At 49.1% G+C, this 23,680-nt stretch overlaps 1 protein-coding gene across 3 annotated transcripts; it reads left to right on the top strand.

Moving 5' to 3' along the window:
* LOC139208923 (trichohyalin) lies at positions 1 to 21,302 on the top strand. 3 transcript variants are annotated; one of them, XM_070838701.1, is made up of 28 exons: positions 1 to 111; positions 1,087 to 1,228; positions 1,316 to 1,453; positions 4,309 to 4,386; positions 4,586 to 4,656; positions 4,865 to 5,030; positions 5,321 to 5,427; positions 5,505 to 5,864; positions 6,585 to 6,681; positions 6,777 to 6,926; positions 7,315 to 7,442; positions 7,524 to 7,673; positions 8,539 to 8,617; positions 8,702 to 8,779; positions 8,858 to 9,004; positions 9,120 to 9,229; positions 10,070 to 10,211; positions 10,297 to 10,490; positions 11,236 to 11,363; positions 11,886 to 14,818; positions 15,275 to 15,406; positions 16,261 to 16,695; positions 16,797 to 16,877; positions 16,967 to 17,119; positions 17,317 to 17,466; positions 19,851 to 19,907; positions 20,017 to 20,076; positions 20,161 to 21,302. In XM_070838701.1, the coding sequence occupies exons 2-28, from the start codon at positions 1,088 to 1,090 to the stop codon at positions 20,386 to 20,388; spliced, it is 6,693 nt and encodes a 2,230-aa protein (XP_070694802.1). In that variant the 5' UTR covers positions 1 to 111; position 1,087; the 3' UTR covers positions 20,389 to 21,302. The 3 variants fall into 3 exon arrangements, with proteins under 3 accessions (XP_070694802.1, XP_070694801.1, XP_070694803.1); XM_070838700.1 differs by having other exon boundaries at positions 20,014 to 20,076; XM_070838702.1 differs by lacking the exons at positions 16,797 to 16,877; positions 17,317 to 17,466; positions 19,851 to 19,907; positions 20,017 to 20,076; positions 20,161 to 21,302 and having other exon boundaries at positions 16,917 to 17,109.
* Positions 21,303 to 23,680: the final 2,378 nt, after the last annotated feature.

The following is a 23,680-nucleotide window of genomic DNA, read 5'->3' as shown; positions in this document are numbered from 1 at the left end:
CTAACAACAGGTACTGCTAGCCGTTAGCTCTTAGCTGTCAGCAGATTTGTAGTTTTAAAGTGTTTCAATGCCGTTTTTTATCGGAGTGTGAAGCTCGTGCGGCGGCGTCAGGTACGAACCCTTTGTTTCCTGCTGTTAGCATGCTAACAGGCTAGCTATTCCAGTGAGGACTGACCGGGTTCTGCGCTGGTTTGTGGTCGGTCTGGTGGTGTTCTGCCCGGACACACTCTCTTGGCTCCGGGGAGACAGATCTGCTCTGTCACCTGCTTCTGGAGGTTTGGTCCTGTGTGCTGTTTCTCTTATTTTGTCCACCCGGGTCCTGGTCTTCATGTGGATCACAACCAGAGCTTGACTCGGGTAAACCCGGATTATCCACCTCTTTAACTACCCCTAACTAGTTACCACGTCACCTGGATTACCTGGAGCCGTTGTCATAGCAACAAGCCCTTCAACCCAAACCTGCAGAGCTTTAAGTTTTTTTTAACTTTTTATGTATTTATTATCTGTGTGGGGGAGGGAAAGGACCCACAGTCACCCCCACAGACACAAACCCAGTCCACATGGGCTATAGTCACATCTAGTCACACGAGAGAGACCTGGATCCTTTTGGTTTAACCACTAACAGCCGTTCTATCGCTCTCTGCACACACACCAGACTACATTCACTAAATCAGGGATTTTAGAGAACAGGACACAGGAGCTGCTGCTCTGCTGCTGCGTCCATCAGTTAGTTTTATTGTGTTATTGTGTGTTACACAGATATTCTGTTGGATATGAACAAACCCTCTGAAACACCAAAGTCACACAATAACACAAACACACTGACATATGGAGGCAGCAGCAGACCAGCAGCTCCTGTGTGCTGTGAGGTAAAATCACAGTTTTTGTGAATGTAGTCTGGTGTGCATGATGAGCGACGTATTGACTGTTTGTGGTGAAACTAAAACAGTCTTGCTCTCACAGAAACAGGAGTCATGAGGGCAACCGTCTCAGACACACGGCGTCCTCTCACCTTTGAAGATGGAACCCTGAAAGTGCTTAGAAGTGAAGTAAACACTAAAGTGTCTGTCTGTCTCCACCTGTCAGCATGGAGTCGGAGCTGCTGATTGGTTGGCAGCAGGAGAAGGCGGAGCTTAAACAGGAAGTGAGTCGTCTGCAGGAGGAGCTGGCGGAGAGTCGGGCAGAGAGGGAGGAGCTGGAGTCGAGGAGCAGAGTTCTGAGCGACAGGGTGAGGAGGAGGGGGGAGGAGGAGGTCATGTGATCAGTAGGGTCAGTCAATCAAACCATTACACCCCCGCCTTCTCTCTTTCTCCAGCTGTACCAGTCGATGTCTCCTTCACTCGCCCTCTCTCTGAGGGTGGAGGAGGAGCAGAGGGGGTGGAGGAGGAAGGTGAGGGAGGGGAGGGAGAGGGAGGCCAGACAGGCCCTGCTCCTCCACCGCCTGCAGGGCAAGGTGAGACCCTAGAGAGTACTACGACTGTAGTACTGTGGTGTTACTGTGGTGTTACTGTGGTGATACTGTAGTGTTACTGTAGTGATACTGTAGTGATACTGTAGTGTTACTGTAGTGATACTGTAGTGATACTGTAGTGTTACTGTAGTGATACTGTAGTGATACTGATACTGTAGTGTTACTGTAGTGATACTGTAGTGATACTGTTACTGTAGTGTTACTGTAGTGATACTGATACTGTGGTGTTACTGTAGTGTTACTGTAGTGATACTGTTACTGTAGTGTTACTGTGGAGTTACTGTAGTGATACTGTTACTGTAGTGTTACTGTAGTGATACTGTAGTGATACTGATACTGTGGTGTTACTGTAGTAATACTGTAGTGTTACTGTGGTGATACTGTTACTGTAGTGTTACTGTAGTGATACTGTAGTGATACTGATACTGTAGTGATACTGTAGTGTTACTGTAGTGATACTGTAGTGATACTGATACTGTAGTGATACTGTAGTGTTACTGTAGTGATACTGTAGTGATACTGTAGTGATACTGTAGTGTTACTGTAGTGATACTGTTACTGTAGTGTTACTGTAGTGATACTGATACTGTGGTGTTACTGTAGTGTTACTGTAGTGATACTGTTACTGTAGTGTTACTGTGGAGTTACTGTAGTGATACTGTTACTGTAGTGTTACTGTAGTGATACTGTAGTGATACTGATACTGTGGTGTTACTGTAGTAATACTGTAGTGTTACTGTGGTGATACTGTTACTGTAGTGTTACTGTAGTGTTACTGTAGTGTTACTGTGGTGTTACTGTAGTGATACTGTGGAGTTACTGTAGTGATACTGTTACTGTAGTGTTACTGTGGTGTTACTGTAGTGTTACTGTAGTGATACTGTTACTGTAGTGTTACTGAAGTGATACTGATACTGTGGTGTTACTGTAGTGATACTGATACTGTGGTGTTACTGTGGTGTTACTGATACTGTGGTGTTACTGTGGTGTTACTGTAGTGATACTGTAGTGTTACTGTAGTGATACTGATACTGTAGTGTTACTGAAGTGATACTGATACTGTGGTGTTACTGTAGTGATACTGATACTGTGGTGTTACTGTGGTGTTACTGATACTGTGGTGTTACTGTGGTGTTACTGTAGTGATACTGTAGTGTTACTGTAGTGATACTGATACTGTAGTGATACTGATACTGTAGTGATACTGTAGTGATACTGATACTGTAGTGTTACTGTAGTGTTACTGTAGTGATACTGTAGTGTTACTGTAGTGATACTGATACTGTAGTGATACTGTAGTGTTACTGATACTGTAGTGATACTGTAGTGATACTGATACTGTAGTGTTACTGTAGTGATACTGTAGTGATACTGATACTGTAGTGATACTGATACTGTAGTGATACTGTAGTGATACTGATACTGTAGTGTTACTGTAGTGATACTGTAGTGTTACTGTAGTGATACTGATACTGTAGTGATACTGTAGTGTTACTGATACTGTAGTGTTACTGTAGTGATACTGATACTGATACTGATACTGTAGTGATACTGATACTGTGGTGATACTGTAGTGTCACTGTAGTGATACTGATACTGTAGTGATACTGATACTGATACTGTAGTGATACTGATACTGTGGTGATACTGTAGTGTCACTGTAGTGATACTGATACTGTAGTGTTACTGATACTGTAGTGTTACTGTGGTGTTACTGTGGTGTTACTGCAGTGATACTGTGGTGATACTGTGGTGATACTGATACTGTAGTGATACTGTGGTGTTACTGTAGTGATACTGATACTGTAGTGATACTGTAGTGATACTGTAGTGATACTGTAGTGATACTGTGGTGATACTGTGGTGATACTGTAGTGATACTGATACTGTAGTGATACTGTGGTGTTACTGATACTGTAGTGATACTGTGGTGATACTGATACTGTAGTGATACTGTGGTGTTACTGTAGTGATACTGATACTGTAGTGATACTGTAGTGATACTGTAGTGATACTGTAGTGATACTGTGGTGATACTGTGGTGATACTGTGGTGATACTGTAGTGATACTGATACTGTAGTGATACTGTGGTGTTACTGTGGTGATACTGTGGTGATACTGTGGTGATACTGTGGTGATACTGATACTGTAGTGATACTGTGGTGTTACTGTAGTGATACTGATACTGTAGTGATACTGTAGTGATACTGACACTGTAGTGATACTGATACTGTAGAGTTACTGATACTGTAGTGATACGGTAGTGATACTGATACTGTAGTGATACTGTAGTGATACTGATACTGTAGTGATACTGTAGTGATACTGACACTGTAGTGATACTGATACTGTAGAGTTACTGATACTGTAGTGATACTGTAGTGATACTGATACTGTAGTGATACTGTAGTGATACTGATGCTGTAATGATACTGTAGTGATACTGTGGTGATACTGTAGTGATACTGATACTGTCGTGTTACTGTAGTGATACTGATACTGTAGTGTTACTGTAGTGATACTGATACTGTAGTGATACTGTAGTGATACTGTAGTGATACTGATACTGTAGTGATACTGATACTGTAGAGTTACTGATACTGTAGTGATACGGTAGTGATACTGATACTGTAGTGATACTGATACTGTAGTGATACTGATGCTGTAATGATACTGTAGTGATACTGTGGTGATACTGTAGTGATACTGATACTGTCGTGTTACTGTAGTGATACTGTAGTGTTACTGTAGTGATACTGATACTGTAGTGTTACTGTAGTGATACTGATACTGTAGTGATACTGCAGAGTAGTGACAGTACTGTTTGTGTCTGCAGGTGTTGGAGTACAGAGATCGATGTCAACATCTGGAGCTCCAGCTGCAGGATGAACACACACAGCTGCTCAGCACAGAGGTAAGTGTACTGCCAAAGGTACTGCAGTACTACCAGCGGTACTGCAGTACTACCAGCGGTACTTACAGTATTACTGCAGTACGACTATAGTTCAAACAGAAACATGGCTGTGCTTCAGTCCAAGTGTTGGTGTACTGTAGTGATGTGTGTGTGTGTGTGTGTGTGTGTGTGTGTGTGTGTGTGTGTGTGTGTGTTGCAGCGGAGGATCAGAGATGAACACAGTCACTCTCTGGAGAGCGCCCTCATCAGGCTGGAGGAGGAACAACAGAGGTGTGTGTGATTCAGTCTCGTGTGTGTGTGTGTGTGTGTGTGTGTGTGTGTGTGTTTGAATCAGTCTCACGTGTGTGTGTGTGTGTGTGTGTGTGTGTGTGTGTGTGTGTGTGTGTGTGTGTGTATGTGTGTGTGTGTGATTCAGTCTCACCTGTGTGTGTATGTGTGTGTGTGTGATTCAGTCTCACCTGTGTGTGTATGTCCTCAGGTCCGTTGGTCTGGCTGAGACGAATGCTCTCCTCCGGGAGCAGCTCAGCCAATCAGAGCAGGCCAACCAGGAACTAAGGGAGGACCTCCAGAAGCTGACCTCTGATTGGACGAGAGCCGTGGAGGAGGCGGAGCAGAGAGAGGATGATTGGCAGAGAGAGAAGGAGGTCTGGAGTTACTCCCTAACCCTCTGACCTCACACACACACACACACACACACACACAGACAGCTCCAGACTGACCGTGTGTGTGTGTGTCTGTGTGTGTGTGTGTGTGTGTGTGTGTGTGTGTCTGTGTGTGTGTCTGTGTGTCTGTGTGTGTGTGTGTGTGTGTGTGTCTGTGTGTCTGTGTGTCTGTGTGTGTGTGTGTGTGTGTGTGTGTGTGTGTGTGTGTGTCTGTGTGTGTGTGTGTGTGTGTGTGTGTGTGTGTGTCTGTGTGTGTGTGTGTGTGTGTCCAGTGGCGTTCAGGTCATGTGGGTCAGCAGCAGGCTCGACTGCTGTCAGTCTGGAGGTCTGTGGTCGCTCTGAGACGACACTGTCACACCGTCAAGACCGCTGCCGACAGGTAACCGTTAACTAACCCGTCTGTGAGTTAAGTTAACTAACCCGTCTGTGAGTTAACTAACCCGTCTGTGTCTGTAGGGACCTGTGGCAGCTGAGGGCAGAGTTCTCCCGTCTCTCCTCGTCTCTCCTCTCCAGCTGGGACTCCGTCTCCTCCTCCCTGAAGCTCAGCGCTCCTCCCACCAAACACTCCTCCTCCTCCTCCACCCTGGGAACCTCCTCCTCAGGAGAGCTGGAGCCCAGAGAGGAGCAGGAGCAGGAGGAGGAAGAGGAGCAGGAGGAGGAGGAGGAAGAGGAGCAGGAGGAGGAGGAGGAAGAGGAGCAGGAGGAGGAGGAGGAAGAAGAGCAGGAGGAGGAAGAAGAGCAGCAGGAGGAAGAGGAGCAGGAGATTTCAGAGCTGAAGCGTCTTCATGAGAATGAAGTTTCACAGCTGAATGCACAGTAAGTCTCTCCTCCTCCTCCTGCTCCTCCTCCTGCTCCTCCTGCTGATTGTTCAGTAGTACACAGATGCTAACGTTAGCTAGCAGAGTAACAGCAGTTTACTCAGGTCTGTCTCACCCTCTCTCCTCCCCCTCTCTCTCCTCTCTCTGTCTCTCTCTCCTCCCCCTCTCTCTCTCCTCTCTCCTCTCTCTCCTCTCTCCTCTCTCCCCTGTCTCTCTCTCCTCCCCCTCTCTCTCCTCTCTCCTGTCTCTCTCTCCTCCCCCTCTCTCTCCTCCTCTCTCCTCTGTCTCTCTCTCTCCTCTCTCCTCTCTCCTCTGTCTCTCTCTCCTCCCCCTCTCTCTCTCCTCTCTCCCCTGTCTCTCTCTCCTCCCCCTCTCTCTCCTCTCTCCTGTCTCTCTCTCCTCCCCCTCTCTCTCCTCTCTCCTCCGTCTCTCTCTCCTCCCTCTCTCTCTCCTCTCTCCTCCCTCTCTCCTCTCTCCTCTGTCTCTCTCTCCTCCCCCTCTCTCTCCTCTCTCCTGTCTCTCTCTCCTCCCCCTCTCTCTCCTCTCTCCTGTCTCTCTCCTCCGTCTCTCTCTCCTCCCTCTCTCTCTCCTCTCTCCTCCCTCTCTCCTCTCTCCTCTGTCTCTCTCTCCTCCCCCTCTCTCTCCTCCTCTCTCCTCCCCCTCTCTCTCTCCTCTCTCCTCTCTCCTCCATCCCTGTCTCCTCCCTGTCTCCCCCCAGGATGGGGGAGCTGTCTCTGTCTCTGCAGGAGGAGGAGGGTCAGAGGGAGGAGATGGAGAGGAGGCTGCAGTCTGTCGGCCAGGCTGTCCTCAGACTGGTGAGAGGAGCCGTAACCATGGAGACAGGGGTCAGGGGTCACACAGGGGTCAGAGGTCACTGTGTGTGTGTGTGTGTGTGTGTGTGTGTCTCCAGTCCAGAGTCCTGACCTCGGCCCCCCCCAGCAGCAGCAGGAGGTCTCTGTGCGTCCCCTCAGAAGGAGTCCTGGACCTGGACGTGTCCTCCCTGCTGTCTGTGCTGTCCCACACTGAGAGCGCCCTCCAGTGGACACAGCAGGAGCTACAGGTCAGTCCCACAGAGAGCACAGCCTCCTGCAGCTCAGTCAGAGGGCCGCCCTCACACCTGTGTGTGTGTGTGTGTGTGTGTGTGTGTGACTGTGTGTGTGTGTGTGTGTCTGTGTGTGTCTTTGTGTGTGTGTGTGTGTGTGTGACTGTGTGTGTGTGTGTGTGTGTCTTTGTGTGTGTGTGTGTCTGTGTGTGTGTGTGTGTCTGTGTGTGTGTGTGTGTGTGTGACTGTGTGTGTGTGTGTGTGTCTGTGTGTGTGTGTGTGTGTGTGTGTGTGTGTGTGTGACTGTGTGTGTGTCTTTGTGTGTGTGTCTGTGTGTGTCTTTGTGTGTGTGTGTGTCTGTCTGTGTGTGTCTGTCTGTGTGTGTGTCTGTGTGTGTCTGTGGCAGGGGGCGGAGCTATCTCTGCGGCGGCTTGGCGAGGAGAAATCAGCTCTGCAGCTCCGACTGAAACAGCTGGAGGACGACAACACACACACACAGCTGGAGCACACACACACTCTGGACACGCTAAGCAGGTACACACACACACACACACACACACAGACAGACTGATATCAGTGTACCTGGACGTTCAGCAAAGTGTGTGTGTGTCTCAGGGAGCGTGAGGAGGTGTCCTCTCTGCGTCAGCAGCTGGAGGAGGCGCTGAGGAGGGAGGAGGAGGCGCAGAGAGAGAACGACAGGCTGAGGAGGGAGAGAGAGAGACAGGAGGAGAGGAGCAGACAGCTGGAGGCCGAAACACACAGACGGTAATCTGACTTAATCTGGTTTACTCTGATTTAATCTGACTTAATCTGGTTTACTCTGATTTAATCTGGTTTACTCCGATTTAATCTGGTTTACTCCGATTTAGTCTGGTTTACTCCGATTTAATCTGTTTGCTCCGATTTAATCTGTTTGCTCCGATTTAATCTGGTTTAATCTGATTTAATCTGGTTTAATTTGGTTTAATCTGGTTTACTCTGATTTAATCTGGTTTACTCTGGTTTAATCTGGTTTACTCTGGTTTAATTTGGTTTAATCTGGTTTACTCTGATTTTAATCTGGTTTACTCTGATTTAATCTGGTTTAATTTGGTTTACTCTGATTTTAATCTGGTTTACTCTGATTTAATCTGGTTTAATTTGGTTTACTCTGATTTTAATCTGGTTTAATCTGGTTTACTCTGATTTTAATCTGGTTTAATCTGGTTTACTCTGATTTAATCTGGTTTACTCTGGTTTAATCTGATTTTAATCTGGTTTAATCTGGTTTACTCTGATTTAATCTGGTTTAATTTGGTTTACTCTGGTTTAATCTGGTTTACTCTGATTTAATCTGGTTTAATCTGGTTTACTCTGGTTTAATCTGGTTTACTCTGGTTTAATCTGGTTTACTCTGATTTTACTCTGGTTTAATCTGGTTTACTCTGATTTTAATCTGGTTTACTCTGGTTTAATCTGGTTTAATCTGGTTTACTCTGATTTTACTCTGGTTTAATCTGGTTTACTCTGATTTTAATCTGGTTTACTCTGGTTTAATCTGGTTTAATCTGGTTTACTCTGATTTTAATCTGGCCTCACAGCGAGGCCGTGGTGCTGCTGGTTGACTCATGCTGGACTGGTCTGGTTTCAGAGTGGAGTCTGAGCTGCTGGAGAACGTCCAGCTGACGGAGAGAGAAACCCTCCACCGGGTGGAGATCCACGCCCTGAAGGTACGGGTTTACTCGCCGGCCCGCCGCGTGCCGCCTGCTTCGGACGGACGGATCACGGTCTGTGTTTCCTCTGTCCTCCCGCAGGGGGCGCTGGAGAGGCAGGAGCTGGACGGGCAGAGGGCAGAAGAAGAGGCTGCCGACGCCAGAGACGCCCTGCAGAAGGTAAATGACTTTGAACATTTTAAAGTTGTAGCATCAGGAACGAGGCCGAGCTTCACAGTGCCTCCGTCCCTCCTTCAGTCCAGGGAGTGTGTGCTGCGCCTCTCGTCCTCCGAGTGTGTGTTGAAGCAGGAAGTGGAGGAGGGACGGGACGCCCTGGACAAGATGGCCGCCCTGAACTGGGCTCTGGCCTCGGACAAGAGGGAGCTGAACAAACAGCTGCTGCAGGTACTGATGCTGCCTGGCTCAAAGGCTCCAGAGCAGGACACCTGTAGTCCATCACCTGTGTGTGTGTGTGTGTGTGTGTGTGTGTGTGTGTGTGTGTGTGTGTGTGTGTTTCCAGCTGGAGTGTGAGCTGTCAGACAGCCAATCACAGCTGCAGGCTCTGAGGTCAGAGGTCAGCTCTCTGCAGAGGGAGGTCAAAACCCTCAACCTGGACTGCAGCCAGCTCAGGTAATTAAATCCATAATCCCTTTATTCCTAATCATGAACTATTTAATCCTGATTATAAACTCCTTAATCCTGATTACAAACCTTGAATCCTGATTGCAAACCTTGAATCCTGATTGCAAACCTTGAATCCTGATTATAAACCCTTAATCCTGATTATAAAGCTTTAATCCTCACTATAAACCCTTTAATCCTGATTATAAAGCTTTAATCCTGATTATAAACTCTTCAATCCTGATTATAAACTCCTCAATCCTGATTACAAACCTTGAATCCTGATTATAAACCCTTGAATCCTGATTATAAACCCTTAATCCTGATTCTAAAGCTTTAATCCTGATTATAAACCCTTTAATCCTGATTATAAAGCTTTAATCCTGATTATAAACCTTTTAATCCTGATTATAAACCCTTTAATCCTGATTATAAAGCTTTAATCCTGATTATAAACCCTTTAATCCTGATTATAAACCTTTTAATCCTGATTATAAACCCTTAATCCTGATTATAAAGCTTTAATCCTGATTATAAACCCTGACTTAATCCTGATTATAAACCTTTTAATCCAGATTATAAACCTTTTAATCCAGATTATAAACCCTTTAATCCTGATTATAAAGCTTTAAACCTTTTAATCCAGATTATAAATCTTTAATCCTGATTATAAAGCTTTAATCCTGATTATAAACCCTTAATCCTGATTACAAAACTTAAATCCTGATTATAAAGCTTTAATCCTGGTTGTAAACCCTTTAATCCTGATTATAAATCTTTAATCCTGATTATAAAGCTTTAATCCTGATTATAAAGCTTTAATACTGATCTCTTTTCTGATTCGTTCAGAGCGCAGCGAGAGGCGGAGTCTGATGCCGTTCATCAGCTGAGGGAAGGAGAGAGAGTGATGGAGAGAGCGATGGAGGAGAAGGAGAGACAGCTGGACTCCCTGAAGGAGGACAGAGACAAAGATGGACGACAGCTGGAGGAGGTGAAGAGGAGCAGCTGACAGTCACGTGACTCCTCACCTGTCCGACGTGTCATGTGATGTATGATGTCATGTATGGCGTCCACAGCTGTCCTCCCAGCATGCCGCGGTGTGCCAGGAGCTGAAGGAGATGCAGGAGCAGCTGCGGCAGGCGGCGGAGGAGGCAAGGAGGAGAGAGCGACAGCAGGAGGAGCATCAGAGGGAGAGGAGGAGGCTGCAGGAGGAGCAGGACGGCCTGAGGAGACACCAGGAGCAGCTGGAGGAGGAGCTGCAGGAGCTCAGGTGAGGGGGGGGGGCACCTGACCTGACATGGACCCAACACACCTGAACACAATACCTTTAATCCTGATCATAAACCCTTTAATCCTGATTATAATCTGCTAATCCTAATTATAAACCCTTTAATCCTGATTATAACCTGCTAATCCTGATTATAAACCCTTTAATCCTGATCAGAACCTGCTAATCCTGATTATAAACCCTTTAATCCTGATCATAACCTGCTAATCCCGATTTAAACCCTTTAATCCTGATCATAACCTGCTAATCCCGATTATAAACCCTTTAATCCTGATTATAACCTGCTAATCCCAATTATAAACCCTTTAATCCTGATTATAATCTGCTAATCCCGATTATAAATCCTTTAATCCTGATTATAACCTGCTAATCCAGATTAGAAACCCTTTAATCCTGATTATTACCTGCTAATCCTGATTATTACCTGCTAATCCTGATTATAAACCCTTTAATCCTGATTATAATCTGCTAATCCTGATTATAAACCCTTTAATCCTGATTATAATCTGCTAATCCTGACTATAAACCCTTTAATCCTGATTATAATCTGCTAATCCTGACTATAAACCCTTTAATCCCGACTATAATCCCTTTAATCCCGATCATAAACCCTTTAATCCCGACTATAATCCCGATCATAAACCACACAGACAGACCCAGGCTTTGGGGCGGGGCTTGCTGCTGAGTCTCCGTGTTGATATGGTCACACGTGTCCTCTCTCTCTCAGATGTCTGTCGGCGTCTCTCCACCAGCAGCTCAGTCAGCAGCAGCAGCAGCTCTCTGAGGCCGAGCTGCACCGAAGTCAGCTGGTCACACACATCCACACGCTGCAGCAGGCCAAGAACACGCTACAGGGTCAGTGATCACACAGAGAACACGCTACAGGGTCAGTGATCACACAGAGAACACGCTACAGGGTCAGTGATCACACAGAGAACACGCTACAGGGTCAGTGATCATACAGAGAACACGCTACAGGGTCAGTGATCACACAGAGAACACGCTACAGGGTCAGTGATCACACAGAGAACACGCTACAGGGTCAGTGATCACACAGAGAACACGCTACAGGGTCAGTGATCACACAGAGAACACGCTACAGGCTGTGAGAGAGCACACAGTAGTACTGACTGCAGTACCTGTGGTAGTGTTTGCAGTACTGACTGCAGTACCTGTGGTAGTGTTTGCAGTACTGACTGCAGTACCTGTGGTAGTGTTTGCAGTACTGACTGCAGTACCTGTGGTAGTGTTTGCAGTACTGACTGCAGTACCTGTGGTAGTGTTTGCAGTACTGACTGCAGTATCTGTGGTAGTGTTTGCAGTACTGACTGCAGTACCTGTGGTATTTGTACTCATACTCCTCCCTCCTGTGTGAAGGGGAGGTCGGCTGTCTGAGAGCAGAACTGGAGAGGACGACGGCCGGGAGAGAAGAGGAGCGGGAGAGGAGAGAGAGGAGTGAGGAGGAGGCGCAGGAGCTGAGGAGGAGGAGGAGGGAGGAAGAGGAAGAGGAGCAGAGGGAGGAGAAGGAGGCATGGCAGAGGGAGAGGGAGGCTCTGAACCAGGAGCTGGGCACAAAGGACGGAGAGCTGGAGGCCCTGAGGAGGCGCACGGAGGGACTGACGGAGGAGGAGGAAGAGGTGCAAAGAGAGGTGGAGAGACTGAGGGAGGAGGTGACGGAGAGGGAGGCGCGAATCAGCCACATGAAGGAGAGAATCCAGCAGGCAGAGGGAGAAAGGAGGAGACTGGAGGAGGAGGCGCAGAGGGAGGAGGTGAAGAGGGAGGAGGAGATGGAGGCGCTCTGCAACCGGGTGAAGACATTGGAATGGGAGAAGGAGGAGGAGAAGGAGCAACTGAGGAGTAAGGCAGACGAGGACGTGGGGAGATGGAGGAGGAGGGTGGAAGAGGTGGAGGAGGACATGAACAGACTGAGAAAAGAAACCTCCGAACTGGAGGAGAAGAGGAGGAGGAGGCGGGAGGAGGAGGTGGAGAGACTAAAGGGTGAGGCGAGGAGAGCCCAGGAGGAGATGAAGAGGCTGAAGGAGGAGGTGGGGGAGGTGGAGCTGCTGAGGGTGAAGCTGAGCGTGGCCAAGGAGGAGTGCGAGGAGGTGAAGGAGGAGGTGGAGCGGAGGGAGCGCAGCCTGGAGCGACAAATGAGTGCCGTGAGGGAGCGGGAGGAGGAGGTGGAGGAGCTGAAGGAGTGGCTGAGGCTGGCAGAGGAGCGAGAGGAGGAGGCAGGGAGGGAGCTCCAGGAAGTGAACGACAAATTGAAGGAGAAGGAGGCGAAGGAGGAGTGGCTGGAGGCGCTGCTGAGGGAAACACAGGCGCTCCTGGAGAAAGAGAGGAGGGAGGGAGGAGAAAAAGAGGACAAGATCTCCTCCCAGGCTAGGGAGCTGCAGGAGGCGCAGGCAGAGAGAGAGGGAGTGAGGAGGAGAGCCAGGGAGAGGGAGGAGGTCTGTGACAGGCTGGAGGAGGAGGTGAAAGAGTGGAGGGACAGGGCGGAGAGGAGCGCAAAGGAGGCGGCGAAGCTCAATCACAACCTGAAGGAGCAAGAGGAGGAGGTGCAGCAGCTAGGAGCCATGCTGGAGGAGAGGGAGGAGGAGGGGAGAGAGAGGGAGGTGCTGAGGAAAACAGAGGTGGAGAGGAGAAGGAGACTGGAGGAGAGAGTGAGGGAGATGGAGGAGGAGTGGAAGGAAGAGGAGGAGGCGCTGAGGAGAGCCAGGGAGGAGAGGAGGAGGCTGGAGGAGAGGGTGAATGAGGTGGAGGAGGAGAAGAGGAAGCTGGAGGAGAGAGTGAGGGAGGTGGAGGAGGAGAAGAGGAGGCTGGAGGTAGAGGAGGAGAAGAGGAGGCTGGAGGAGAGAGTGAGGGAGGTGGAGGAGGAGAAGAGGAGGCTGGAGGTAGAGGAGGAGAAGAGGAAGCTGGAGGAGAGAGTGAGGGAGGTGGAGGAGGAGAAGAGGAAGCTGGAGGAGAGAGTGAGGGAGGTGGAGGAGGAGAAGAGGAAGCTGGAGGAGAGAGTGAGGGAGGTGGAGGAGGAGAAGAGGAGGCTGGAGGAGAGAGTGAGGGAGGTGGAGGAGGAGAAGAGGAGGCTGGGGGAGAGAGTGAGGGAGGTGGAGGAGGAGGAGAAGAGGAAGCTGGAGGAGAGAGTGAGGGAGGTGGAGGAGGAGAAGAGGAGGCTGGGGGAGAGAGTGAGGGAGGTGGAGGAGGAGGAGAAGAGGAAGCTGGAGGAGAGAGTGAGGGAGGAGGAGGAGAAGAGGAAGCTGGAGGAGAGAGTGAGGGAGGTGGAGGAGGAGAAGAGGAAGCTGGAGGAGAGAGTGAGGGAGGTGGAGGAGGACCGGGAGGAAGAGAAGGAGGCGCTGAGGAGAGCCAGGGAGGAGAGGAGGAGGCTGGAGTACAGGTGGGAGGAGATGGAGAAGGAGAAGCAGGAGCAAAGAGAGGAGCTGAGGAGGAAGGAGGAGGAGAGGAGGAGGATAGAAGACAAACTGAAGGAGACAGAGGAGAGGAGGAAGGGAGAGGAGGAGGTACTGAAGAGGGTGAAGGAGGAGAAGAGGAGGCTGGAGGATGAGCTGAAGGAGGAGAAACAGGAGCACCTTCTGGTGGAGGAGAGAGGGAGGTCCAGAGTGATGGAGCTGGAGGAGGAGAAGGCAGGACTGTCAGTGGAGCTGAGGAGGAGAGAGAGGGAAGTGACTTCTCTCAGAGAGGAGGTGCAGCAGGAGAGGGAGAAAGCACGGGAGGAGGTGAGGAGGAGGAGAGAGGAGGTGTCTGCACTTAGAGAGGAGGTAGTGAGGGAGACGGAGGAGATGGAGGAGAAGCTGAGGAGGACTGAGAGGGAGGTGACAGCTCTCAGAGAGGAGGTAAAAAGGGAGCAAAGGGAGAAGAAGGAGGCGCAGGAGGAGGCGACAGCCCTCAAGGAGGAGGAGCTGAGGAGCAGAAGGGAGGTGTCTGCACTCAGAGAGGAGGTGCAGAAGAAACAAAGGGAGAAGATGGAGGTGCAGGAGGAGCTGATGGAGAGGAGGGAAGAGTCAATGGCTCTGAGAGAGGAGGCGCAGAAGGAGTGGAGGAGGAGGGAGGAGGTGCAGCAGGAGCTGAGGAGGACCAGGAATGAGCTGACGGTCATCACAGAGGAGGCGCAAAAGGAAGAAAAGGAGAAGGAGCAAGCACAAGAGAAGTTAATGAGGACAGGGGAGGAGGCGACAGCCCTGAGAGAGGAGGCGCAGAAAGAGCGGAGCAGGAGGGAGGAGGTGCAGGAGGAGCTGAGAGGAGTGCAGCAGAGTGTGGAGGTGATGGTGGAGACCCTGAGCTCCCTGCAGGGTCAGGTACAGCACACAGCACACCAGACTCCATTCACAAAAACAGTCATTTTACTATCAGTCACAAAGTACTGTGATGTAAGAAATAGTACATAAAGTTGTATAATAGATAAAATTACTGCTTTTGTCAATGGAGTCTGGTAAGAAACAGCCGTTATATCACCAGACTCCACTGACAAAAACAGTGTATTTGTGTGACCTTTAAACAAATAGTTCAAATCTATAGGAACAATATCAATGCAGTACTTTAGTGTGTAACAGAGACTGCTTACAGCTTGTTATTGGTCATTTTACTGCAGCAAAGCATCAGTGAACCGTTTCAGCCCACGAGTCAGCCTCAGCTGTACTCAGGCTTTATGCTAATGCTAACATGCTAGCTGCACAGCATCTACTGTATACTAACATGCTAACAATTAGCATCTCGGACCGTCTCTGTTAGCATGTGAGTCCTGTGTGTTTCAGGTGAGTGATCTGAGTGCGCGCAGGGAGCGGGCGAGGCAGGAGGTGAAGGAGAAGGAGGAAGAGAAGCAGCAGATGAAGGAGGGTCTCAGGGCCGCCCTGGAAGAGATGACCAAGCTGAAGCTCCTCCTGCAGGTACAGCGCCTCCTGCTGGACACCTGCTTCACTGTAGTCTGTGTTTGTGTTTATTACAGGGGAAGGTAGTTAGCAGTGGTTATGGCCCCCAGAGGGCGCTCTGAGGCTGCACCAGGGAAACTACAAGGACACGAGACAAAAACTGGAGGAGGAGGAGGAGGAAAATAAGCACTGCATAGTAAAAGTCCAAAGTTACTTCCCAGCACTGAGCCTCTGGTGCATTTACTTTATTGCTTTAGAGGGTCACTCCCCTGTTTCTCCCCCTGGTCCTCTGTGTCCACATCCTGGTGTCTGAGTGACTGGTAGGTAGTAACAGTGTTGGAACTGGTCCAGTAGATCACCTCAGCCAGCAGACACCAAACGGGCTGCAATGGCTGCAACGTGATCCTTTGGGACAACTGCACCTGATCACAGTAGGTCCACTAAAAGAGCTTGTTTGATCCACTGACAGGCTCAGAGTGTTATTCTAAGTGTGTGACAGCATCATGGAAAGGATCCCTACAGAGAGAGACCTGGAAGATCCTTTTGGTTTAACCACAAACAGCACACACACCAGACTACATTCACTAAAACAGGGATTTTAGAGAACAGCACACACACCAGGCTACATTCACTAAAACAGGGATTTTAGAGAACAGCACACACACCAGGCTACATTCACTAAAACAGGGATTTTAGAGAACAGCACACACACCAGGCTACATTCAACGTGATCCTTTGGGACGTAAAATTACTTCTTTTCTCAATGGAGTCTGGTGTGTATAACGGCTGCTTCTGAGGTGATCGACTGGACCAATTCCAACACTTGTAGTTAGCAGTCATTTAGACACCAACACGGTTCTCTGTCCACACAGGAGAGCCACGCAGAGGGGGAGCGTCTGAGGAGCGCTCTGAAGGAGAGGAAGGAGGAGGTGGAGAGGGAGAGAGGGGAGGAGGAGGAGCTGAGAGCCAGAGCCAAGGCCCTGGAGAGGAGGAGGAGGGAGATGATGGAGGAGCTGGAGGATGCCCGACGAGCGAAGGAGAAGGCTGAGGAGGAGCAGAGGAGCAGAGTAGAGGAGATGGAGGAGCAGCAGGAGGTGAAGCTGAAGGCTCTATCCAGAGAAATCCAGATGCTGAAGGAGAGAGAGGTGGAGATTGAGAAGGAGTGGAGGTCCAGGGTGGAGGAGGCCAGGAGGGAGGCGGAGGAGAGCGGGGCCGAGCTGAGCAGGGTCAGAGCCACAGTGGCCATGATGGAGGAGGACGGACAGAGGAGGAGGAGGAACCGAGAGACAGATGAAGAGGGAGGAGGGGTGAGAGGAGGAGGTGTTCTCCTTTCTACACAGATTAAGAGAAAATATCAAACATTTTCAGGTCATTTATGTTATTTAAATGTTGTGAATTGTTTATTGAGGAGGAGGAGGAGGAGGAGCAGGTCTCTCTGCTGCAGGAGAAAGAGGAGACGAGGAGGCTGCTGAAGCAGAAAGAAGCTGAGGTAAAAAACCCTGTTTTCACATCTCAGGTGTGTTTTCAGATGCTGCAGGTGTGTTTCACGTCCCCTCGGTGTGTTCACGCCTCCTGCAGGTGTTCTCTCTGACTCAGAGGACGGAGGAGCTGGAGAGGGACAGGGATCGCATCCGATTGGCTCTGGAGCGGACGGAGGCAGCGATGATTGGCTACAGGGAGCGAGCCCACCAACAGGAGCAGAGCCTGGGGGCGGAGCCTATCACAGACCAGGTCAGAGCGCCTCTGATTGGCCCGTCAGTCTGTCAGTCAGACAAAACAAACCGAGCAGCAGGTGTTTGTCACACCTGAACACCTGACACACACCTGTGTGTGTGTGTGTGTGTGTGTGTGTGTGTGTGTGTGTGTGTGTGTGTGTGTGTGTGTGTGTGTTACTGTGTTACTGTGTGTGTGTGTGTGTGCGTGTGCAGGCTGTGGGGGACAGGCTGGTCGTCCTGCAGCGTCTGGTCGCTGAACTGGAGCTCGACCAGAAACGACTGAAGAAGAAAACCTCTCACCTGGAAACTCAGAAAGAAAAACTGAAGAGAGACAGAAACACTCTGAGGGACACACTGAGACAGGTACACACACTGAGACAGGTACACCCACACAGACAGGTACACACACACTGAGACAGGTACACACACAGACAGGTACACACACTGAGACAGGTACACACACACAGACAGGTACACACACACAGACAGGTACACACACACAGACAGGTACACACACTGAGACAGGTACACACACTGAGACAGGTACACACACAGACAGGTACACACACTGAGACAGGTACACACACTGAGACAGGTACACACACAGACAGGTACACACACTGAGACAGGTACACACACTGAGACAGGTACACACACACAGACAGGTACACACACACAGACAGGTACACACACTGAGACAGGTACACACACACAGACAGGTACACACACACAGACAGGTACACACACTGAGACAGGTACACACACTGAGACAGGTACACACACCTGAGACAGGTACACACACTGAGACAGGTACACACACACTGAGACAGGTACACACACTGAGACAGGTACACACACACTGAGACAGGTACACACACACAGACAGGTACACACACTGAGACAGGTACACACACTGAGACAGGTACACACACACTGAGACAGGTACACACACTGAGACAGGTACACACACACTGAGACAGGTACACACACACAGACAGGTACACACACTGAGACAGGTACACACACACTGAGACAGGTACACACACACAGACAGGTACACACACACAGACAGGTACACACACTGAGACAGGTACACACACACTGAGACAGGTACACACACACTTGAGACAGGTACACACACACTGAGACAGGTACACACACACAGACAGGTACACACACTGAGACAGGTACACACACACTGAGACAGGTACACACACACAGACAGGTACACACACTGAGACAGGTACACACACACTGAGACAGGTACACACACACTGAGACAGGTACACACACTGAGACAGGTACACACACACACAGACAGGTACACACACACACAGACAGGTACACACACACACAGACAGGTACACACACACTGAGACAGGTACACACACTGAGACAGGTACACACACCTGAGACAGGTACACACACTGAGACAGGTACACACACACACACACACACTGAGACAGGTACACACACACTGAGACAGGTACACACACACTGAGACAGGTACACACACACCGAGACAGGTACACACACCTGAGACAGGTACACACACACTGAGACAGGTACACACACCGAGACAGGTACACACACCTGAGACAGGTACACACACTGAGACAGGTACACACACACACAGACAGGTACACACACACTGAGACAGGTACACACACACAGACAGGTACACACACACAGACAGGTACACACACACAGACAGGTACACACACACAGACAGGTACACACACACTGAGACAGGTACACACACTGAGACAGGTACACACACACTGAGACAGGTACACACACTGAGACAGGTACACACACTGAGACAGGTACACACTGAGACAGGTACACACACACTGAGACAGGTACACACACACTGAGACAGGTACACACACACAGACAGGTACACACACACTGAGACAGGTACACACACTGAGACAGGTACACACACACACAGACAGGTACACACACACTGAGACAGGTACACACACTGAGACAGGTACACACACACTGAGACAGGTATACACACACACACTGAGACAGGTACACACACACTGAGACAGGTACACACACTGAGACAGGTACACACACCTGAGACAGGTACACACACTGAGACAGGTACACACACACACACACACACACACACACTGAGACAGGTACACACACACTGAGACAGGTACACACACACTGAGACAGGTACACACACACTGAGACAGGTACACACACTGAGACAGGTACACACACACTGAGACAGGTACACACACCTGAGACAGGTACACACACTGAGACAGGTACACACACACACACACTGAGACAGGTACACACACACAGACAGGTACACACACACACTGAGACAGGTACACACACACTGAGACAGGTACACACACTGAGACAGGTACACACACACTGAGACAGGTACACACACACTGAGACAGGTACACACACACTGAGACAGGTACACACACCTGAGACAGGTACACACACTGAGACAGGTACACACACACACACACACACACACTGAGACAGGTATACACACACACACACACACACACACACACACACTGAGACAGGTACACACACACACACACACTGAGACAGGTACACACACCTGAGACAGGTACACACACACACGCACTGAGACAGGTACACACACCTGAGAGAGGTACACATACACATACACACACACACACACATCGGGGACAGGTACACACACACACACACCTGTGTGTTTTCTGTATTGTGTGTTTCAGGTGGAGGACGAGCGTTCGAGGTTCAGACAGCAGCTGACTGACAGCAGCAGATCTCAGGTGAGACACACACACACACACACACACACACACACACACACACACACACAGGTACATTAGAGTGTGTGTGTGTGTGTGCGTGTGTGTAAACCTGTCATGTGTGCAGCAGTGTGCTGACACCACAGAAGAAGAGCGCCTGAGGAGCAGAGTACGGGAGCTGGAGGACCAGGTGAGGGCACCACAGAAGAAGAGTCTCAGATGTTGTCAGTGGTCAGGTGGGTGCTGATGATGTCACCGTGTCTCCTTCCCTCAGGTGAGTCAGCTCCGCCTCTCATTGGCCGTGGACCAGCAGCAGAGGGCGGAGTTTATCCAGCAGTCCTCCAGGAACAGCCAATGGCTGCTCTCCCTGAGGCACGACCTCAGCGATTCACTGGCCGCCGTCACACGCCGTCCAATCCCGTCCGTCCTGGAGTCTGAGACGCTGCGATTGGACCAGAGCCTGAGGGAGGAGGAGCTCAGGATGTCCCTCAGCCAATCGTAGGGCACGGCCAATAAAAGCTCTGCCCCAAAGGTTCCTGTGATTCCTCAGGTGGATCATTTATTGTGTGGAAGCTTCTGACCAAAACCTGAACGAACCCAGAGAGAGACCCCAAGACCACCTGATGCCGCTGTCACCATGGAAACGGCTGCATTTTCAGTACCAGGCTTTGCTAAGTTTCCTCAGAGGACATTAAACACAACACATGGTGGCAGAGCTGTGTTCTGATTGGCTGTTTGCAGTGTGACATCAAAGCATGATGCAGGCTGCCTTCAGGGACAGTCGGTACAAACAGAGCCGAACGATGTCAGGGACCCTAAGCTTGTGTTACTGAGTATGAATATTGTGTTCTATCTGAACTAACCCTTTAAAATACCAAAGTCCTGCGTTCTGAGAGCAAAAGTGACTTCCAGGTCTGTCTACTGGACCAGTTCCAACACTTCTACTACCTACCTTCAGACACCAGGATGTGGGGGAGAGGACCAGGGGGGAAACAGTCCAACGTGGTCTTAACTCTTGAGTTAAAACCCAGAATGTTTTAACTTTACATCTTTACTCAGTTTATTCAAGTGAAGAAACATCAGAAACATTTTACTGCAACAACTCGTACTTTCACCTTTGATGCTTTGGATGGTTTCAAATGCAGGACTTCTATTGTTTAGTGTAGAATCACTCCTGCCAGACCAGGTCCAGGTCCAGGTCCAGGTCCAGGTCCTGTGAAACCCTCCTGATGTCAGTTATTGATCAGCTCTTTAAGCTCTCAGTCAGACTGTTTTGAATTATTTATTGTTGTGTTTATATTCTGTGGTCATGACGCACTACGTTTCCCATGATCCTCCAGTCTGAGCTGTGGGTGTGGAGGTCAGAGGTCGGCTGTTTGTATAAAGTTCAATAAAAGCCAAAGTTTACATTTCTAACCTGCTCCTTGTGTCTGTACTGACGCCTGCAGCCTGCAGGAGGCGCTAACGGCACTTAGCACGTTAGCATGGTCAGTCTGTGGCGTCCTGAAACACTTGAACGGACCGCTGAGGTGCTTCTTGTGTTTGAATAGAAAGTGAAGGATGAAACCGTATCAGCAGCGTTAATGAGCTGCTCACTGTGAATCTGTATGATGACGACGCTTTGGCAACAAAGACGCTGCTGGTCGTGATCCTCAGGATGAACGACTTCAGTCTGACAGAAAATAAAGACTTAAAAACAAGATTTCTGATTTTAAAATGATTTTATTGTTTCTGGTATCAGAACTGTGTCCATAGCAACAGTCCGCTGTGGAGCGATAACAGATCAGGTGTTCTGTTTTAGTTATTCTGTCTGATATTCACTTGCTCATTCATGTGATGGTAAACTTTAATAGCTAACGTTAGCTGACTAGCTAACGTTATAATACATCACTATGAATATGAGGCCTGTATATTATTGCATTCATAGACACGGTCACTAATTAGCCGTGTCGCTAGCCTGCTTCACTCTGAGGTTATTGATCCAGTTTGTTAGCTAGCTAGTTACTGTTAGCTTAGCTTTCTGTGCAGCTAGCTGTCACACGGCAGAAGAGAGTAAAGAAGCTAATGACTAATTCATCCTGTGTGTTCTCTGCTGTGATCATGTTTTAACTTTAATGGCTGCTGACTGTGAAATGTTTGCTGGAATGAAAAAGGTCCACTGAAGCCCTGTTAAAAGGTGTTTATGTCTTTGTGGCTGTCAGATATATTTACTCTGTGTGTGGGGGGTGTTTGCTTTTGGAGGCACATGTCTGTCTGTCAGTCAGCGGTGTGATAATCCCAGTGGAGAGCAGCTATTTTTACCCCCTCCCTGCCTGCCTGCCCCCCAGCCGGCTTCCTCTCAGTGTGTTCGAGGCTTCGCTGAGCAGCAGCAGGAAAACATTCAGGTACGTTTCACTGCTGCTTCTCCTCTGGTGGATCCTTTAAAGGGATCCAGTGGATCACTACTGTGTTTAGGCTTTGAACCCAAAACAACAGACTGTTTGATAAAAGCTGCAGACGGTGACTTTTAAAGTATTTCATGTTTTTTACTTTATCAAAGATGTTTTACTTCACATTTACTCATCTACTGTCCTGAAATACACGTTTGAGGTACCAGTACCTCAAACGTCTCTTTGTGGCTGTTTAGTGTCTCTTTGTGGCTGTTTAGCGTCTCTTTGTGGCTGTTTAGCGTCTCTTTGTGGCTGTTTAGTGTCTCTGTGGCTGTTTAGCGTCTCTTTGTGGCTGTTTAGCGTCTCTTTGTGGCTGTTTAGTGTCTCTTTGTGGCTGTTTAGCGTCTCTTTGTGGCTGTTTAGTGTCTCTGTGGCTGTTTAGTGTCTCTTTGTGGCTGTTTAGTGTCTCTGTGGCTGTTTAGTGTCTCTTTGTGGCTGTTTAGCGTCTCTTTGTGGCTGTTTAGTGTCTCTGTGGCTGTTTAGCGTCTCTTTGTAGCTGTTAAGTGTCTCTGTGGCTGTTTAGTGTCTCTGTGGCTGTTTAGCGTCTCTTTGTAGCTGTTAAGTGTCTCTGTGGCTGTTTAGTGTCTCTTTGTGGCTGTTTAGCGTCTCTTTGTGGCTGTTTAGTCTCTTTGTGGCTGTTTAGCGTCTCTTTGTGGCTGTTTAGCGTCTTTGTGGCTGTTTAGCGTCTCTTTGTGGCTGTTTAGCGTCTTTGTGGCTGTTTAGCGTCTCTTTGTAGCTGTTAAGTGTCTCTGTGGCTGTTTAGTGTCTCTTTGTGGCTGTTTAGCGTCTCTTTGTGGCTGTTTAGTCTCTTTGTGGCTGTTTAGCGTCTCTTTGTGGCTGTTTAGCGTCTTTGTGGCTGTTTAGTGTCTCTTTGTGGCTGTTTAGCGTCTCTTTGTGGCTGTTTAGTGTCTTTGTGGCTGTTTAGTGTCTCTTGAAGTCGTTTTTCATGCAGAAAGCTGGTTGCTGTTATTGAGAATAAAGAGACTTTAATGTCACGCTGTGGCTGTTAAGCTAGCATTAGCTAGCGTTAGCTAGCGTCATCCTTTCACAGACTGACAGGAGGAGCAGGTTCATTTTCTAACCACGTTAAACTCAACAGAAACGTCAGCACAGCCTCTGAGACACTGACGTCCGTCTGGGTTCAGGGAGGTTTGATTTGAAGGGTCGTTCTCTGGAGAGCTGAACTGAAACTCTGGTTCCGTAGGTTCTGTAGGTTCTGTAGGTTCTGTAGGAGACTGGACGTCTAGAGAACAGGAGACCCTCCGGGCTGGGTCTGGGTGGACGGGTTCACAGTGGGAACACAAACTGGTTCAGCTCCACAGAGAAGTGGGTCAGTGAGGAAGTGAGAGGAAGGCAGCAGTGAAC

This window comes from Pempheris klunzingeri, chromosome 10, assembly GCF_042242105.1.
Source record: "Pempheris klunzingeri isolate RE-2024b chromosome 10, fPemKlu1.hap1, whole genome shotgun sequence".
Classification (NCBI taxonomy): domain Eukaryota; kingdom Metazoa; phylum Chordata; class Actinopteri; order Acropomatiformes; family Pempheridae; genus Pempheris; species Pempheris klunzingeri.
Note: the sequence above shows the minus strand (reverse complement) of the source record. Positions and strands in the feature narration are given on the sequence as shown.

Excerpts from the sequence above, each read along its gene's own strand:
- LOC139208923 (XM_070838700.1), top strand. The coding sequence starts at position 1,088 with ATGGAGTCGGAGCTGCTGATTGGTTGGCAGCAGGAGAAGGCGGAGCTT. Across the intron at positions 5,428-5,504 it reads GTCAAGACCGCTGCCGACAG|GGACCTGTGGCAGCTGAGGG; the intron begins GTAACCGTTAAC and ends CTGTGTCTGTAG. Across the intron at positions 19,908-20,013 it reads CTGACAGCAGCAGATCTCAG|CAGTGTGCTGACACCACAGA; the intron begins GTGAGACACACA and ends TCATGTGTGCAG.